The sequence below is a fragment of the Sodiomyces alkalinus genome, assembly GCF_003711515.1.
Source record: "Sodiomyces alkalinus F11 unplaced genomic scaffold SODALscaffold_12, whole genome shotgun sequence".
Classification (NCBI taxonomy): Eukaryota; Fungi; Ascomycota; class Sordariomycetes; order Glomerellales; family Plectosphaerellaceae; genus Sodiomyces; species Sodiomyces alkalinus.
The window spans coordinates 591,307-609,704 of NW_021167090.1; the positions used below are offsets into that span (position 1 = coordinate 591,307).

The 18,398-nt window shown below is 55.8% G+C and overlaps 5 protein-coding genes across 5 annotated transcripts; 1 reads left to right on the plus strand and 4 right to left on the minus strand.

Moving 5' to 3' along the window:
- Positions 1–242: 242 nt before the first annotated feature.
- On the minus strand, positions 243–8,715 carry SODALDRAFT_329230 (hypothetical protein). The gene is made up of 2 exons (XM_028610880.1): positions 809–8,715; positions 243–646 (listed from the first exon to the last, which is right to left on the minus strand). The coding sequence occupies exons 1-2, from the start codon at positions 8,299–8,301 to the stop codon at positions 559–561; spliced, it is 7,581 nt and encodes a 2,526-aa protein (XP_028462827.1). The 5' UTR covers positions 8,302–8,715; the 3' UTR covers positions 243–558.
- A 996-nt stretch (positions 8,716–9,711) lies between these two features.
- On the plus strand, positions 9,712–12,600 carry SODALDRAFT_76589 (hypothetical protein). Its single transcript, XM_028615665.1, has 2 exons — positions 9,712–11,443; positions 11,507–12,600. Exons 1-2 carry the CDS (start codon positions 9,864–9,866, stop codon positions 12,396–12,398), a joined length of 2,472 nt encoding a protein of 823 aa, XP_028462828.1. The 5' UTR covers positions 9,712–9,863; the 3' UTR covers positions 12,399–12,600.
- A 665-nt stretch (positions 12,601–13,265) lies between these two features.
- SODALDRAFT_363714 (bola-like protein) lies at positions 13,266–13,969 on the minus strand (the record flags this gene model as incomplete). The annotated part of the gene is made up of 3 exons (XM_028614586.1): positions 13,266–13,566; positions 13,663–13,769; positions 13,868–13,969. The coding sequence occupies 3 exons, from the start codon at positions 13,967–13,969 to the stop codon at positions 13,266–13,268; spliced, it is 510 nt and encodes a 169-aa protein (XP_028462829.1).
- A 1,264-nt stretch (positions 13,970–15,233) lies between these two features.
- SODALDRAFT_317580 (brix domain-containing protein 2) lies at positions 15,234–16,630 on the minus strand. The gene is made up of 5 exons (XM_028609350.1): positions 16,444–16,630; positions 16,250–16,373; positions 16,043–16,146; positions 15,695–15,975; positions 15,234–15,596 (listed from the first exon to the last, which is right to left on the minus strand). The coding sequence occupies exons 1-5, from the start codon at positions 16,575–16,577 to the stop codon at positions 15,367–15,369; spliced, it is 873 nt and encodes a 290-aa protein (XP_028462830.1). The 5' UTR covers positions 16,578–16,630; the 3' UTR covers positions 15,234–15,366.
- Positions 16,631–17,214: 584 nt separating this feature from the next.
- SODALDRAFT_76625 (hypothetical protein) lies at positions 17,215–18,336 on the minus strand. The gene is made up of 2 exons (XM_028615666.1): positions 17,909–18,336; positions 17,215–17,841 (listed from the first exon to the last, which is right to left on the minus strand). The coding sequence occupies exons 1-2, from the start codon at positions 18,236–18,238 to the stop codon at positions 17,323–17,325; spliced, it is 849 nt and encodes a 282-aa protein (XP_028462831.1). The 5' UTR covers positions 18,239–18,336; the 3' UTR covers positions 17,215–17,322.
- Positions 18,337–18,398: the final 62 nt, after the last annotated feature.

Here is an 18,398-nt window from a genome sequence, read left to right on the forward strand (position 1 = left end):
AAAAGGAATATAACTGCATATAAAATGTTTGGTAAAAGGAAGCTTCCGGTGAGTTGCTCTGTTGCTGTCAACTCGACCCTCAACCGTCGACCTTCTTTCTGGGCCACGGCTTCGCAGACACCAACCCGCCTTATCCTCAGTGTAAGGCCTTAAAGGAAACGTCAAACCAGCCAACAACTGAAGCAGACCGATCACATACTCTGACATGACCCGGGAATCCCAAGGTCGCTGTTGGCTATACGTATGCAACCCATCACGACTCTTTTTGATTATATAGAATTCGGCAGAGCCGGCAGCGTAGGGCCGAATAACCCAAGAATAACCCAGGATGCCATCTGTTTCGGCATAAGAAGTTAAGCAACCGTTACACCAAACTACACCGTGCTGTCCAGCTATATATATATAATATAATACTCCCGCTCTATAGCATTACACAAGAAAGCTTTGTTGCCTTCCCCCCGAGTCCAGTTAATCTTGATTAGTTGTAATATCCTATCCGCTCCCCTGAAAATGTAGGCCATTCCTCCGTCTTTCACAAAGGCCTCGAGTCGTCTCTCTCTACTCCTCTTCCATTCGTAGCCGAGACGAGTTGGACATGTGAGGAGAAGGGAACTGATGCCAGCAATTAGGCGATTGGAGGATGTACCTAGAAGTTGTGTTAGATGGTTGGGTAGCGGAAAATAAGGGACGAGAAAGAAGTGGTTGAGAACAGTAATGACAAGACGGGAGAAGGAGGAAAAGGGGGAAGAAAGGGGGAAAAGGGGGAAAAGGGGAAGAAAGGGGAAAAGGGGGGGAGAGGGGAACACACCTCGCCATGGCCTCCCGGAACCGACTCTTATACTCCTTCGGACTCGTCACAGTCGGTCGGTTCCGGCCCCCGCCCGCGAACCCCCTATCCTTAATCCAGCTCTCCAGCTTCTTATCCCACGTATACGTGCGGATGCAGTCGATGATCCCCACCACCAGCTCCCTCCGCCCCTCGTCCACCGCCACCATCAGCGAGTAGTCCATCACGTTCTGCCGCGCCAGGAACAGCGTGTCGTTCCACACCGACGCCCGCAGCAGCTTCTTCGAGTGCTCCCGCGCGAACAGCGGCGACTCGTAGATGAACTCCACCATGTTCTCGTCCAGCAGCACCTCGTTCTGCTCCCCCGTCGACTGGATCCGCCGGTTCCGCATCGACCCCTTGAGGTCGAAGATGCGGCTCGGCGACCGGTCGTAGAACAAATTCTCCATCAGCAGCAGGTCCAGCTTCATCTCCACCCCCGTCGCCGGGTTCTTGATGATGATCTGGAAGAACCCCAGCATCTTCGCAATCACCGACGGCAGGTCGTGGAACAGCGCCTCGGCCATGATCCCAAAGTACGCCGGCGCGAACCGCACAAACGCCGACGTCTCCACCGGCGACAGCGCCTTGAGCACCAGCCGGTCGTCCAGCGTCTTGAGGAACACCGACTTGGTCTTCCCGCCCTTGGAGTCCCACTTGAGGCACCGCGACAGCGACTCGATGATCCGGTCCGCCGCCCCGCACTTGCGCCGCAGCGCGTCGAACTGCTCCGCGAAAAAGATCTTGCACAGCATCGTCGCCGTCCCTTCCTTGAACTGGCACTTGAGGTGCGTCCCCGTCGACCGCAGCAGGCTCTTCTCCAGCTCCGCCTCGTCCACCGTCGGCTCCCCGCCCGTCCCCGTCCCCGTCCCCGTCCCCGTCCCCGTGTCCGTGTCCGACTTGTTCGAGTCGCTCGCTGCCCCAGCGCCAGCCCCAGCGCCAGCGCCCCCCGCGTGGTTGTTGTGGTTCGCCTCTAGGTTCTTCTGGATCGTAATCTGCCACTGCCGTCGGATCTCCGCCAGCTTGGACTGGTAGTCGCCCGAGTTCAGCGCAAACGCAATCACCGAGCTGGGCTCGTCCTCTCGCACGATCACGTCCGAGTCGATGAAGATGTGGTCGCCGGGATTCCCCGGGTAGTCGAGAAGGGGCCAGCAGCTCGCCGAACGCTCGGCCCAAAAGTTGCTCAGGAACTTCATCAAGCTCCTCTTCTGGTGCTTGGCCAGGTCCAGTGCCATCTCCCCGCTCGGTTCCAGAGCATCCGCCAGCTCCCCGGCGTCCGGTAATATGCCCTCCAGGATATCGTCGTGGTCGCTCGCCCCGCCTTCGTTGTCAGACAAGATTCCCTGGCTGGTGTTGACCGTGCCCGCGTCGTCCGCCTCGCCCTCGCCCTCGCCCTCGCCCTCGGCCCCTGTTTGCGTTGGCACCTCCTCCTCCTGCTCCTCCTCCTCTGCCACGGCCGTAAGCGGCTCGCCCGCTGCCTGGGCCTCCGGGGACAGCGACTGCATCTCCGCCACCGGCGTCGCAGGAGCCGTTTGTGCCCCGGATGGCGGCTGGGAATGGGGCCCAAGCTTGCTGCCATCTTCCCCCGCTGTCCCGCGTGTTGCCGCCGCTGCTGCCACGCCTGCGGGCTCGTCATCCGACGGCCCTGCTTCTTGAACAGCATCGTCCACGTCGTCGTACACCTCGACAATGGCATTTGTGGACGTTCGCGGGAGGAAGGCCCGAGGCTGTCGTGCGGCGCGCTTTTTGCGATCCTCCCGCATCCTCTCCTTCTCAAACTCGCGACTCAGCTGTTCAAAGTGCTTGGCGATAGCCGACACCCTGGACTCCTTCTTCTTCTGAACTAATCGGGGAATAGACGACGGCGGCGGCGCTTTCCTCAGCGTTTTCGTTTTCCCGCCCCCGAGGCCGAGCCGTTCCGAGAGTCTCTTGTTTTCCACCCTGAGGGGCCCCTCTGCCACCGCCACCGCCGCCGCCGCAGCCTCGCCCCCGCCTTCACGGCCCGCCGCCTTGAGATTTCGGGTCGCGATGCCCTTGTCGATGGGGTGCGGCTTTTGCAGAGTCCTCACAGGATGTGACGCCGACCGCACCATCGGCGGTGATACGGTTAGGCCCGCCCTACGGACCGTCGGCCTTGGCGTCTCGGGGGCGGGAGACGGCTGCTGGCCCGGTGTAGGTGTAGGTGTAGGCGCAGGCGATGACTCCTTGCTGCCTTCCAGGAGGTGCTGACGCCGTAGTTGCTCGATTCGTTGGGATAGGGTCATTTCCCCCGCACCCGCACCCGCAGCGTCCTCGGCCACGGGACGGCCGGCGGAAGCGAGAACGAGAGCTTGACTATCCGCCGAGGCCTCCTCGCCGGCCACGTCCGCTTTGCCTTGGCCTTCCTTGTCACCAACCCCCTCGACCTTGACCGGCGGTCCGAAGGGACTCGGACTAATGTTCGGCGGCGAACCGGACGTAGCAAGGTCCAGGGGCTCGACCCTTTCCAAAGTACTCTCGGCCGAGGTTTTCTCGACCTCCACGTCGTCTTCTTTCGCCTGGCCCTGTTCGGCGCTCTTGCTCGAGGGGGCGCTGCTTCCGCCCAAGCTCGCATTGCTCCAATCCGTTGGCTGCGTAGCCATTTTTTCGTCCGTGTCCCCCGTGTCGATCGTCGACGCGCTGCCCTCCGTCGTCGGAAGAGAATCCTTCGATTCGTTGTCCGTGAAGAGCTTCTTGAGTTGGAGCATGGTCAACTGTCTTATGTCCTTGTCCGGCAGGAAGTCGGCCTCAAACTGCGTGAAGGCGACGTCCCATTCCCCGGCCTTCTCGAGCATCTCCCTGACGATGGCATTGAAGGGGATCACCTCGTAGTACTTCGAGTTGACGTACGTGTCCTGCAGCTGGCGGATCAACGACACCTGGTCTTCCTGGGCTTTCTTCAGGAGCCTCTCGACTTCGGCCATGCAAGCATCCGTCTTCTCCGGCAGGACGCTGTCGATACGGATGCTCTTTAGCCTCACTTTCACAGAGCTCATGAACCGGACCCAACGCGTCTCGATCTTGGTAAACATCTCATTCTTCAATCTGAGGTCATAGTCCACCTTCCACGTGATCCTCGCACGAGGAACGATGATCTCGAGGAGGTCGATAGGGTCGTAGTGAATTCGAATCCACGTGTCGCGGAACTGGAAGAGTCTGATCTGCTCCCGATGATCGTGCGGGCAACCCGTACTCTCGTGCAGCCTGAGCCCCTTGCACCAAAAGAGCAGCTCCAAGTATTTGCCGAACGAGTACTTCCAAGTGCTGTCCGACATGGGCATGGTGGGGGAATCCTTCTTGCACACCTTGCAGTAGCTCCACATGGTTATGTCCTCCGTGATGTGCTTGGGAGCTGTGGCGGCAGGCTCCGCGAAGACGGTGATGCGAGCTCGGTCGTGCACATATGTCCGGTGATGTTCCGTCATGGTCCGATCACAGCCGTTGGCCATGCAGATCGAATCTTTGCCCAGACACAGGTCCTCGATGTACTGACCCAGAGTGCAATCCGGGTCCATGCTGCCATGGGCATCGACGTGTTCGTCGTAGAATGAGATGGCGATGAGACCAGGTTCGGCGCAGGGGATCTTGGTTTCCGTGCAGATGACCGAGTAGAGGACGACGATGTTCTGATGCGAGTACGGATCGAACAGGTCGATGTTGCCCTGGATGTAGTTCTCCCACTGTCTCGTCTGGGTCTGATAGGTATGCAACGCCTTGTCGTACTCCGCGTCGTGGACGGCGTGGAGAACTTCCATAATCTGCCGGGGTGCCCTTTGTCCGATGGCATGGACCATCTCGGGCTTGATGACCTGGAACCGTTGCGGTCTCTTCTCCGGGTCCGCCTGCTCCTCAAAGACGTCCTGGTCTCGCAGGCGCTTGAGATACACCAACTTCCGCTCTTGCTCTCGCGCCTTCATCAGGAGATACGGCGGCGCAAACTTGACAAATGGAGAGGCGGACAAGATCTTGGTCTCATATCTCGCCACCATGTCGCTGTAGTAAGTCGGCATCGGTACGTCCTCCGGAACGGGTGTCTCGACCGAAGCACCGGCGGCGTGGGGCCCGTGGAGGGAGGATACTGTCGAAGAAGACTCGACGGGGGGCTGATCTTCCGGCTGCTCGGGTGAATGGCCGCCAGTGGTCCCGCTCTGCGAGACATCGAGACTAGTCTGCGAGGGAGGCTCGGGTTCCGAAGGCGAGGGTTGCGAGACGGACGCCCCCGTCTGGCTGGGTTCGGCGGCGGAAACTGCGGCGACGGACCTCAGGCTGGCCTCGGTCTGTAGAGGCCCTGACGATTGCAAAGATGCAAGCTCCTCCTCCGAGGGCAGTCGGATGAACTCGTCCCGCATCAAGCAAGTCTCCAACTTGAGATTATACACAACATACACCATGAACTCGGTTATCCTCTTCATCCGGGCCAGAATCTCGGTCGAGCCGCCGCGCAGGGCGATGGTGCATCCGAGCTGTTCCGCACATCCCGAGAGGAAAATGTACGTCTTCTTCTTGCCCGGATAGTTCTTGTTGACGAAGGTCTTGACCTCGAACCCTGCCGCCCTGCCGACCTGGGTTTGCAGGGCCAGACGGTCGAGCGAAGAAATGATATCTGCCTCGGCGCATCTCGACACGGCCGATAGGACCGACGGCTTCACATTGTACGCCACGGCTATGTTGGCCTCGGAGAGATACTGCAAGGCAACGCCGGAGACGCTCTTCTCGCAGAGCAGGACTTGCGGGCGCAGGTTGATGATCCGATTCACGACGACCCGTAAGAACTCCTTCTCTTGGTCGATGACGGGCTGCAAGCTCATAAACTGCTGCTGGTGGCGCTGGTACTCGATGGGAAAAGATACCAGCACGATGCGAGGGTCGAGGATTCGGCGGGGCATGCTCTTGAGGGCCAGGTTCTTGGTGAATATGACGCCCGACACGTAGCAGGTGTCTCCCGGCTTGCCCCCGGGGATTTTCTTCAGCTTAACGTAGTGTCGGATGTCCATGTCGTCCCCGGCACGGATGTCGGGCACGACATCGTCGGTGCACCGGAGCAGTATGGGGGCGAGGGCCTTTTCCCACGCGTGCGCATTCGGTATCCTGGAGTCTTCCAGGAGTTGGTGAAGCAGCTTCTTCACATGCAGCATGCTGGACAAGTTGAGCTCGATTTGCGGCTCCTTATTCTCCAGCATCGAGTCGCTTCGCGTCAGCTTGGTGGCCTCGACCGCCGTACCGCCATCCGGCTGAAAGATGCCGTCGCTGGACACAGAGAACCCCTTGAACACGCCAGAGCGGGGCCTGGGGGAGCGCATGTGATGGATATTATTCCCACCAACGTTGCTCAGATTTCGTCTTCGCCCAGGCCGGGCATGAACGAGGGGGCTACCCGGCAGGGCTTCGTCCATACCGCGCAGACGAAGCTTCCTAGCGGCACCAGCGAAGGGACCGAAATTGCTCTTGTCGCGATCGAAGCTCGACGGTTGCAAGTCACTCGTTGCCATGGTGGCGGAGATGCTCATCTGCTCATCACCGCTGGATTCGTCAGACATGTACGCGGCCAAGTCCGGGTCAATAATATTGTCGTCGTGAAAGGCAGTGTATCGCGGCTTGAGGGCCATCTCTTCGTTTATGTCTTTCCGGAAGGGCGCACTGTCGTCGGGGTTCGGTTTGAACTTGGACCAAAAGTTGTGTTTCGAGTGATGCCTCCTGTGACCGGGGCCAGCGGAATGGGGCCGTCCCGTGGTCATGGACTTGAGAGAACGGGACGAGCTCGGCCGGCTAAGTTCCGGGGCGTCGATCTCCAGAATAGCCGACCTTCTGTTGGAATCGTCGATCCGCCGAGTCGCCGGAATAGCCATCATTGGGGTCGAGACGGACCTTGCACCATCCAGATCCTCTATGCGCCCTACGTAGCTAATCTCCTCGCCTTTCGCATTCGTCTCGGTGACCTTGGGGGGCGCTTTGGACTGGTTGGGTCTGAATATGGCAGGCAAGAAAGAGTCATCCTCAGAATCGTCTGAGGCGATCCCCTCGGCCCGCTGGTTGATGACTTTCAGGCAGGGCTTACAGAGCCTCAGGGTGCCCGACATGCCGAACATTTGGGCGGGGATGATGGAGGTGCATTTCGAATCGAAGATGAAGCCGCACACGCGACAGTGGTGCTTTCTCCTGAAAGTCGAGAATGGCTGGCCGCAAGAGAAGCATTCCTTGCAGGTTTCATCGGCCATCCAGAACTCCTTGCTCAGGATTTTCTTCCGCAGATCCTCCAAATTGCGATTCGGCTCTTCGGGCGTCATTCCGTCTTGGATCGTGTCGGGGATGGACATGACGCCAGATCTCATCTGGTGAAACTGAGCATCGTAGAAATACGAATCGTGATATATGGGGGTTTGAGACGAGGCGTTGATAGGGCTCATTTCGACCGTGTGGCGATCGGTAGAAGAATTCCTGGAGTGAGGATAGGCCGGGGACCGTGATCTGCTCAGACGATCGATTGCAGGGGGGTGCCGAGCGGCGAAGAGGGAGGAACTGCCGGAGACAACCGAAGGCGTGCGCGCGTGTCTTTGCGCCAGGTCGGTCTGTAGATGGGGTAGGGAAGGTGTGCCATCCTTCGCCGGACTGAGAGGCACATCGGTGCTACCATGGAGGCTCGCGCCATCACCTCGTCGTGACCGGGAAGCGCTCAGTCTCCGATCCGAAGCAAGGTCGGAATCTCGCGTTTCGTGAATGTTCGCATCTCCCGATACGGCCACGGCAGAACGGGGGTCGTTGGCTCCGACGCTTTCCCTGACGGATGATCGGCGGCTTGACGAATCTTCGGAGCGCGGGAGGCTTTGGTTGGAGTTTCGATGCATCGCTGGAGGTGCCAGGTCGGAGGTGACGGCCACTGTCGGTGCGGCTTTTGGTACCATCGGTTGCAGGCTTTGGCGGTTTGACCCTGCCGCTCGGGAGGCGGTTAAAGCAGACACCGTAGATGTTGACGCCCTGGAAGACTGCGGCGGATGAGTCGGACTATGGCCGTCCGAGACGACAGTGGCAGAATCCCCCGCCTCGCCACGCGACAACGACGCCGCCGTGGACGGTTTGGAGGCCCCTTGTACATTTGTGCGTCCATGTTCATCGTTATTCTGTTGCGTCTCCTGGGCCTTTGAGGGTGCGGCGACACCCACTGCCTCTCGAATCCGGTTATACAGGCCGCTGAAGCCACCCTGAACAAGGTCGCCAGCTAGGCCTTTACTCTCACTAGCGGGGAGAGAGCTCGGCGGGGGCGGTGACAGGTCCTTAAACGTTGTCAAAGAGTCGGTCTGAGCAGCTGAGGAATGAATCTTGTCCAAGGTCTGGGCGAGCTGTTCCCTATCTATGTGTGATGCGGCAGAGATCGAGTTAACTGAAGCACGACGGCTCCTTCGGCCGGCCGAGGACACCATAAGAGATGGGGATGCGGAAGTATGTGGGTTATTGGATGACATGTTGGACAAAGCTGTCTGATGCGCCTGGGAAGGACTGGGTCGATATCGAGGCGGAGAGAGGTCGTCCATGTAATGAGGGTGTTCAAGTCATCTTGGTAGACGCGCCTCTACACCACCAGTGATGTGGAAGCCCGTTGGTGGCCAGATTACCCACGCTAGAAGAAGAGTTCCAAGCAGTATAACGTCGAAGAACTTGAGATGCAGTATTCTCGTGTATGGTTCTTCGTTTGAGGGCTCGCAGAGTATCTAAGCGCATCGAGAGAGGGAGCAGCTTTTGATTCGAAGAGGCCGATGATGCTGAGGTAGATGCTGGCGAGTTATGATGTGAAGCAACGGAGGCACGCAAATGACGAAACAGGGTGGAAAACTGGAGTCCGATGCGTCTTAAAGTGCGACGAAGAAGGGCATATCTGCAGGTAAAGTCGGTGGGAAAGGTCGAAGACGAAGATGGTCCTCAAGTTCCAAGCAAGACCGGGCTTTCACTGGGAGTGGATGGATGCCTGTTGTCACAGGTACATGACAGGACATTTGCGCATGTGGAGGTGTACATGTATATATACTTTGGTTGGGCCCCTGGAGCACGTTTGGAGATCATGAGGACTTGGCGAGTTCTACTTTGTAAGGTACTTGACGTGTATCCATACAAAGTACCCGTACCGAAGGTACTCGGCTTGAGGGAATAGCACGTGATGGCCCACGTCATATCACAGCGGGGCCATCTTCAGATCTTCAGGAAATGCTGGGAAACTCGGATGAAAATTGATCAAACTGCCTACTAGTCTCTAGACAAGACCAAGTCGACTAGAAGATATGTAGTCGTGGCTATGGATAGAAGTCGGAAGATTAGAAGTGTGAAGTGTTAAAATACTAATACTTCCATGCCTGGTTCAAGGAGTAGAGGACAAAGGACGAGTTACAAGCCCATCATAGTACCTATATCCACGATCATGGTTAATAATCTTATCGATAAGGTCCCCATTTTGGACGGTACCTACCTAGGTACCCGGGAGGGGGGGTTTATAGGTCAGAGCTCGGATAGAGACTTTTGCTCTGACCAGAGCCAGGACAGAGAAATTTCTGTCGATATAATGTTCTAAGACTGTTGACAGAGTTATCGGGCTCTGTCCTATACCCCCCTAAACCCGGGTAGGTACCTACCCTTACCTTCATAGTACCATACCTTAGGTACCTGTGGAGGAGGACTTCGTACCTTGGGTGTAGGTACTTTATGTACCTTACCTTACCTAGGTACTGGGTACCTCAGGTACCTTAACTACATGTACTGATAAGGTTGAGGCGCGTTGTGTCGCGCCTGTCACGCTTCTTCATCCTTCAGTTATTCATTAGGTACATTGTACATTTCCTCGCCCCACCTCACCACAACACCCTGAAGCTTCTTGATTCTCCCATGCTTTACCCTTTTGCTAATGAAGCTGGTGAATAGCTTCTTAGGCAATAGCCGTTAGAACGAATGCCTGGGGCCTTTGATTACAACATCAATGCTCCGCCGCCTCGGACTTGGTCACGGCCCCTGAGTAGCGGTACTCGCAGTACCCGAAATCATGGCTCCCGCGGCCCCTACCAGTTCGACGACAGCCGCGTCATCTCTTCACCATGCTATCCGCCAACAGAGCTTTATACCCCGCCGACTTTTCCGTATACCAGGTGATCAGCGCGCGCTGCTAGATCGCCCAGACTCGTGGTTCAACCCCTCCGTCAATACCACCAAGCCGTATTTCAACGTCCCCCCGGCCGTCTTGGACGACTTGAAGGCTAGGATTTTGCCTCCGCCTGCTCAGAAGCCCCTCTCGTCAAGCGCCTCCACCGAAGCGACCTCGTCCAAGAAGCGCAAGGCCATCGACGACGGCCACGACGAAGGGCAGAATCGTGCCTCTTCACCAGTTTCGTCGTCCGAGTCATCGGAAGGAATACCGATATCATCATGGCCCCCCTCACCACCAAGGCCTATTCCACCGCCAGCAGATATCCAGAAACCAGTTGACGACAGCGAAGATTCGGAAACCGCTTTGAGCCAAGCCCTCCCCACTTCGTCACCACCGCAACGAACCGACACAAATGCTCGGAAGCCAATCTCACAAGTTGTCATGGGCGAGAACCGTATCTCAAACTGGCAATCAGATGTCATTCTGTCACAGTCGCCACTGCCCGAGCCGAAAGATGCGCTGCGAAATCTTCAACCGTCATCGACCCCTGATAAGTTGGGCACCTTTGCTTCCGTTGCTCAGACGCAATCCCAAGCCGCCCATGTTCCCCTGCCCTCGCCACTCGTGCAGCGGACTCTAGCCACCCTGATTCCACCCAGCAGTTCTGTCCCCGACGAACTCGAGGCCGAAATTCCTGACGCCTTGTTCCGCGCGACACCACCCATCAACAAGACTTCAGTGTCCATCGCAGGCAAGGTAACCTTCGCGAACACCCCCCCTTGTGGCCAGGGAAGCATGGTTCCTTCCACGTACACCGTTGCGCAAAGCCCGCCTAAGCAAGACCCGTCTCGGAGGCGCCGTCCTATGAAGAGGATCAAGTTCGATGATAGCCCTGGCTGTGTCGTGTCCAACACGGTCAAACGGACGCCAAATCCAGGCCAAGGAATTCCCGCCGAGTCTCGGACACCTGCAAATCCCACCATGTCGACATCCTCCTCGCCGATATCCGCCACATTTCCGCCTCCCAGGACAACAGTCAAACCAGTCCCCTCTGACAAGCCAGAGGCTGCGAAATCCGTTCTTGAACCGTGCGAGAAGATTTTGCCGGCGCAGCAGTCCAAAAACGACGAATGTAACGCACCGGCTCGCTCTGATCTTCCTGGGTCCGTGAATTCTCCAACAGTGGCGCAACGTATCACGGAAACGGACACAATCACGGAAAGGGATCCAACACGGCTGGAGCCTAACCTGGACGAGTCCTTCTGGAGAGAGCCGCTCGAAGCGTTTCGGTCTGCCTACGACTCTTTTAGGGGAAGTCTCGGAGACTTTGTCAGGGCATGCTTGTCCATCAAAAGCCTTCGGCGGGAGCGAAAACTCCCGGTTTTCCTTTATGATGACTTCATCAGGATATTTTGCGACGACTACATCCGCTACATCGAACAGACCGATGACGATCCTCCCCTGTACGCCATGGAATGGTATGTCGAGAATATCCCTCGACCATTATACCTGGAAGGCATCGTCACCAACGAGAATCTCAGCCGTGTCTTTGAAGTCCATGCCAAGGAGTACCACGAGGCCAGGAAGGCTCTAGGCTTTTCTCGCTCTCCGACTGTGGATAAGTCATTTAGCTTACCCAGGGAGGAGGCTCCCAAGACTGCGAAGGGGCTGGCACTCCCGTCTGAATCGGCCGCGACAAAGGCATCGAAGCCACCGGCTGGACCGGACACATCACGTCCTGCGTCACGGCCCCAGGGATCTGCCGAACCACTCCGAGAGCGCCCATTGCCACTCCATGCGGAGGAGCAGTTGGCCGTCCAGGACGTCCAGGATACGCATGTGCCAAGGACGGCGGGAGATGCCGCACCCGTCATCAACCTGGTAGATTCCAACAGGGACAGCTCTGAAGCTGCTGTGGAGATGGAAGATGCCCGGCAACAGCGTGATTCGACGACTGTAGCCAACGAAGATGGGGATCAAAGTACCGATCGAGCGGCGCCCATCGCCGAGAAGCCGGAAAATACTTCCAATGAACAACAGCCACCACCTGACCCAGACAGCCGCCGACTGACAACTCAACACGACGGCCATCAACCCAGAACCCGACAGTCCATGCCTCCCCCCCCTCCCGGCCATCACACCCCCATCAAGGCGAAATCGAGAGTGCTACCTCCGTCCTTCGCGCTGACAACTCCCGAGGGCGCGTCGCGGGCGACCCGACGCACCACCCTGCCCCCCCGCGGAGCTGTTCCGACGGGTGGACCCAGCCCAGCGTCGAGCGCTTATTCCACCTTGACAGTGGAGGCAGGCGGCGTCCGGAAGAACAAAAAGAAAGAAAGCCGCCAGGAGAGGTTTCGGCGGCACTTGCAGAAGCTCAAAGAAGAGGGTCGCCTGCCGGGACAGGCGTCTTCTACTGCTCCTCCCAGACAGTAGTAACCTTGCTTTGATATTTCGATATACTGTGGGGTTGGAGGATTTCTCGGCCCCTTGTCTCCCATAAGCAGCGACATGGGGTGGCGTTATAGTGATCTTACTTGTGGTCGGCGTCATATTGATAAAAAAAAGAAGTATTTGATACCCTTACAGAGATTTGGCTGGGCGTTCAGGAAAAAGACTCGGGGATGGACGGTCGGGTTCTGTTTGGAGATGCAATCATTCTGTGCATATGGGCATTCTTAGCATTGCAGAAGAGAAGCCGGAGCTTGTACAATACACAATATCCATCCCACTAATCCTAAGCAGAGAAAAGAATGAAATGAATGAAAAGAACCAAGCAAGTCCGGTAGTGTATTTGCTTTGGGCAAACCCTGTCTAGATGCGCCGCAGTGCGAGTGTCGTTAGTTTTCTTGTTTCTGTCTTCTGTTTCTGGTTTTGTTTTCCCCCTCTCCTTTTCGGTTGTGGAATTGAGTTGAAATGAAGGAAGCATAGTGACGGACATGAAAGGGGCGAGTGTAAAGTCGAACCAAGTTATGGTTCAACCACCAACACCCCCGAGAAGAAGAGAAAAATCCCAGCGCCGGTCCATGATTCCGTGTCTTCCTCGTTGTCTTTGCCCTTGCATTCTGTCCGACCATCCACATAATGCCCCCGTTCTCATCTTTCTTTCTTCTTTCAGCTATTCCACACAGTGACCTTTCTTGTGTCCAGTGTGTATATTTTTCAAAGATGTATTTTCATGTTGCTCGTAAGAAAAAAGTTGTCGTAACCCTTATTCGTGATTGCAGCCCCTAATAGAATGAAAAATGTCGCCGACATGTTGTAATCAATCGGAAGCGTCGCACTTCGTTCATTTTCGTCTCGTCAAGCGCCATCAGTGTTGGTTTTAGTCGCAGTCGCAGTCGCAGTCGCGGTCGCAGAGTCAGCTTCGGCCTTGGTCTCGGAGTGTTCTTTCTCCGCCTGGGCTTCCTGGCTCTGTTTCTTCTCCTCGGCGGCACGGGCCGCCTTGGTCTTCTGCCGCTCCTCTTCCTCCGGGGTCAGGGTGCGGAGCTGCAGGGCGTGGATGCCGCCTTCCCGGTCCATCTCTTCGCGGAGCAGAGCGTAGACCATGCGGTGGCGGGCGGGCTGCATCTTGGAGCGGAAGGCGTCGGAAATGATGATGAGTCTGGGGGGGCGCCTGTGTTAGTCTCCGGGTTGAGATGTCAAGAATGAAGAGAATATGGGGGGAGGGGGGGTGAAGAACCGGGGGAAATGGCTGTACCTGAAGTGAGTTTCTCTGGAGCTGTTGCCCACCATGGCTTTGTGGTGGGAATGAAGATGGGAGTCGTTGTATATTTCGAGGACTGAGGGTGAGAGGGCTGCAGTTATCTGGATGCCACGTGGGTTGCTTTGTTAATCATCATGACCTCGCGTGGTTCGCACCGAAGGAGTAAGACAGAGGGGAAGACGAGTCGACATAAGCTTACCTTGCTGCGGATGGCATCTTCGAGGGGAGTAGCAGACGACGACATGGCGGAGAAGGGCCGTGAAGCGTTGGAGGAGAAACCTAGGGCGTATCTTCGAAGCATTGGAAAAGAGGCGTAAATGGCGGAATACAAATGGTCCTTGAAAGAGCGTTGGTTTCCGATGTGACCCTCGGGGCCAACGTTTCAATGGTAGCTGGTGGCCTTGTGTAAGCGAAGAGAGTAGGTAAAGAACAGCCAACGGATTCTTGGAGAGTGTGATGGCGGAGGGGAAAAGGAAGAAGAGTACGAAGTAGAAGGGAACCTAGAGGAAAAGTAGGAGGGGCTTGAAGAAGAGAGCTTGGGGGAGGGGACCAGTGGCTTACATCCAGGAATACGGATTTGATAAGCACCCGGACAAGACAGACCAGTCAATGTAAGAAGAAAAAGATACTAAAAGATACCAAGACAGAAAAACAGGGCCCTTTTCAACACCGGGGCTGTGCTTGTTTTCCAGCCCCTGCCCTGCCCGTTCTGTGGTTGTTGGACAAAAAAAACAGAAAAAAAAAAAAGGGTCACCGAAACTTCGGTGAAGAGGTGCTGACCGCCGATGTGTGTGTGTGCGCGTTGTGTGGTTGTGCTGTGACTCCAGGGGCTTGGCTGCATCAGGTACCTTAGGTACCTGCACGCGAGCCCAATCAGCGGTGAGGGCGGCCCCTATCGTTCCTCGCGGTCGGGAGCATCAGTGGGGACAAGGGCGGTCTGGTCTGCAGTGTGCGGTCTGTGTCTGCGGCCGGGTTGCACCGCTCCGGAACCTCCACGTCCATGGAAGACGAAGAAGCCATGGCATGACCTGTCATGGCATGGTGGGCTTTTTTGGTCTTTTGGCTTTCCCTCCCCCCTTCCGACGCCGGAATCCTCCTGAGCTGTCACTGTGTCCACACACTAAGGTACCTACCTTAGTGAGATGCGGTGGTTTGATCGGCAATTCTTTAGCCGTACCTATGCCCATGACGAACGGATTGGGAGATATCATTCCGACTACTACTAAGACGGCTAGTCATTTGAGTATTTCTCTGCCGTGTTTTCTGGAAGAGACTAGCAGAATATATTGTACCAAACTGCACATTGCATTGAAGACAGCGAAGGGTGTTGGGCTCCAATGGCCGCAAGTCGGTGAGGCCAGTGAATACATACCCACCTACCACCAAGTACCTTAATTACTCCATAAGGCATCTGGATGCACAGAGATTACTGTTGTAGTACAGATACTTAGTAAGAAGCCTAAGTTCTCATATCCTGGAAGGGAAAAGGGGTCACTTTAGTCATCGGACGAGCCATGCAGGCGAAGAGAGCAGTGCCTTTGGGCCTCCCGCCTCCGTCCGCTTTCACTCCTATGCCCGAGTTGTCACCGATAATTGTCGAAAATGTCCGAATGCTACCAAGTCAAGTCCAATTCCGCTGCGTAAATAGACCACTTTTAATCGCCAATGGTGGCAGCTCGTCCCACCCTATTTACTACCTTAAGCAAACAACTTCCTCGAGTCCAAGGCATCAGGTTTGCTGCTTCCCTGAAGCCTACCCTTCTTGACCTCGCGTTCCACGACCTGCGCTTGCCGCGCGCTGTGCCTCCTAGCAGCTTTCCTCCGCAATTCGGCTCTGACCAGGTTCGGGGATACGTATTGCTTGTTCTCGTATATGATAGCTCCACCAAATGACCCTTCTTGAATAATCATCGGCGTCATGCAGAAACCTGGACGCAAGAAAAAAAAGACATGTTAGTTTCTTTTTTTTTTCTCCGACAGTTGAAATGTGAGTATTGCTGCTCCCAGGGGAGGGGGTGCCACATACGAGGCCCGATCTCAAGAAGCGAAATGTTCTTCTCCGCAGCCCCTGCTGCGTCTTCTTCGGCAATTTGGTAATGGCGCACCCAGATCTTGCCGTCGACTATGCTAAAGCCCAGGACCCGATCGATGAATGGCTTGGCCTTTCTCGCGTTTTTGGGCACGCCGAATACGTGTGTGAGGAGTTCGCGCATAAGCCGAAAAGATGGGTCTTGATCGAATGCAGCGTCGAAGGATAGGATCGGCCGCGAGCCCTTCAGGCAGTTGCCTGTAAAGTTCAGCTCTTCCCTGTAATGGCGTGCAACAGTCAGCAGTCTGAATGCGAGATGGTTGGGGGGGGGGGGAGAAAACTGACATGGTGTGCAGATTCTGGATGTGAAACTTGACAGTTGGGCCATTGGGCACCTTGGACAAATGCATGTAGAGATCCTCGCGCTTCCGAGCTTCCAAGAATAACACCTAGAGACTTTCATCAGCTTCATTTTCTTGAGAGAGAAGCAATAACACGGCAACTGCTAAGACGGGAGCAGAAGACGAGAGGAGAGTAAATGGCGGCGCTCACATTGTTGCAATTGTATAGCTCGGCAAGTTCGTTCAGAACGTACAGCTTCTTCTTGGAGTCGAACTTGGATTCTTTGCGCCCGTGTGGAAGCAGAGTGGAGAGGTCGTCGAGAAAGTGTCGTTGCCTAGGTATAGAAGACCAGCGTTAGGTCCAAGATTTTCAGGATGCGCCATTCTATTGACGGTCACTCTTACCGGTAGGTGACACCTCTTGATGAAAGAATCAGAACCCTCTGCTTGTTCTCCTGCCGAGTCTTTTCGCCAGGAGCCTTAGCATCGCGTTTGGCACTGGCGCCATCGCTTGTGACGGTTTTGTACACTGAGGCCATGTCGTCGAACTGATGGTTTCGTGGATGTCGCTGGTTTTCGACTTGGGTTAGGTAAATGCGCAGTTGAAAAAAAGTTGCGACTTGATACCAAGCAATTCCTTATCAGACAGAGCGGTGGGACCTGTTTCTTATCGATAAGCGCCTGTGGCATGGATAAGGTGCCTAAGCTACCTGGGTACTTTACCAAGTAATTAGGTACCTTACCTTACTTAAGGTATTTAACTCATGGTCAACCTCCTCCCACTCACCACCACGTCAATTGATCCAGCCTTGTCCGTTGCTCATCTCTCATCATTTGGATACCACAGATCATCGGCAGTTCCACTCATCAACTTACGGATACATCCATCCCACAGCCACTCGGGCCGCAACGGAGCCGACACTCACTTCTGGGGCCAATCTTCCCCAATCGCCTTTAAGAGTCGGTGCAGTTCGCCAAACTCGGCCGCGTTTGGTAGGCAATCGGGGCGGGCTGCTTGCGATGCCATCGCTTCTCGTGTGGACTAGAGACACATCGGGACGACAGTGAGCTATTTAAATTTGAGGCTTAAACGACGACCGAGATATGGAACAGGAGGCTATAACTGTAACAACATCAGACTCTTTGAAGATGCGCTAATTTAATCAGATATGATTTCCCGGAATGACAATGGTTGGACAAACGCCGTCTGCACACTTGCCGCGACTTCCCTGAGGACGGATCCTCCCTTCCCGGCTTCAAGAAATCCGCAAGTCCTGGTAGACATTAATCAAAATTAAGAACAATAAGGACAACGACGACAGTAACAATCCCAATGACAGTGGTGCAATGGCTCAAGAAAAACAAGGACAACACAGAGCTTGTCCACCACAAAAGCTTGCAATCAGGTGGTTGGCGGCGGCGGAACTGCCGGGCGGTATTCCGCCAGCGTAAATGCTTCAAACGGTCCTGTGCGGGGCTTTCTCGGGTCATGGAACGCAACATCGAATGTACTTGGGTCTCCGGCGGTGTACATGCTCCGGACTCCTCCTGGCCTCCCAGAGGTCCAGGGAGTTGAGGTGCCAGGAATAAGTGGATGGTGAAGCCACATAGGCCCATTACGGGTCCTAGTGCCTGGAGTCGAGAGTTCAAGCTCTTCTGTGTTCCAGTAGCTGAAGGATACTTGGTGCCCGGAGGCGCCCGACCTGCAGGCAGACCAGCTTGTTGCGCTCTCGCCTCTCTTGCGTACATCCAGGTTTGAGCATCGGGGTCGTTTTTTATCCACTGGATTCCATCGAAACTATACTGTGGGTAATGTTAGTGTTCCACTTATACCGAGGAAAGAGAGTGCCAGGCTTCGGTGAACACGTACATGCGACGAGTTTGTGTGCGTCCGGTCAGGAGGTGTGTACCCAGGTGGAGCTGAGCCGGAGTGCCCATCACCAGGTCCAGCTGGTGGGGGTGCAGCTGAGCCTGAAGACCCGGCACGCGAACCGGGCGGTGGAGCTGAGCCAGAATGTCCAGCACCCGGTCGGGGTAATGCCGCTACGCCCGCATAACTAATACCAGATCCGGCTGGTGGGGTTGGAGCTGAGCCCGAATGCCCAGCTCGAGGACCGGACGTCGGAGCTGGTGAACGTCCTCTACCAGATCCGTCTACTTCATCAGAGCCCGAATGTTTAGAACGACGAAAGAGGCCCATGATAAAGACAGCGGGAATAGACTTTGTAAAGGGAATGTGCCTAAGACAGATGACAAGAAGAAGGTACCACGATGGAGAACATGCTGGGTCTAAGCAACATCTGAAGTCAGAGGCTGTGTTTGGTTTATATGTCCAGCTGATACTATGCCATGGCTCTCTG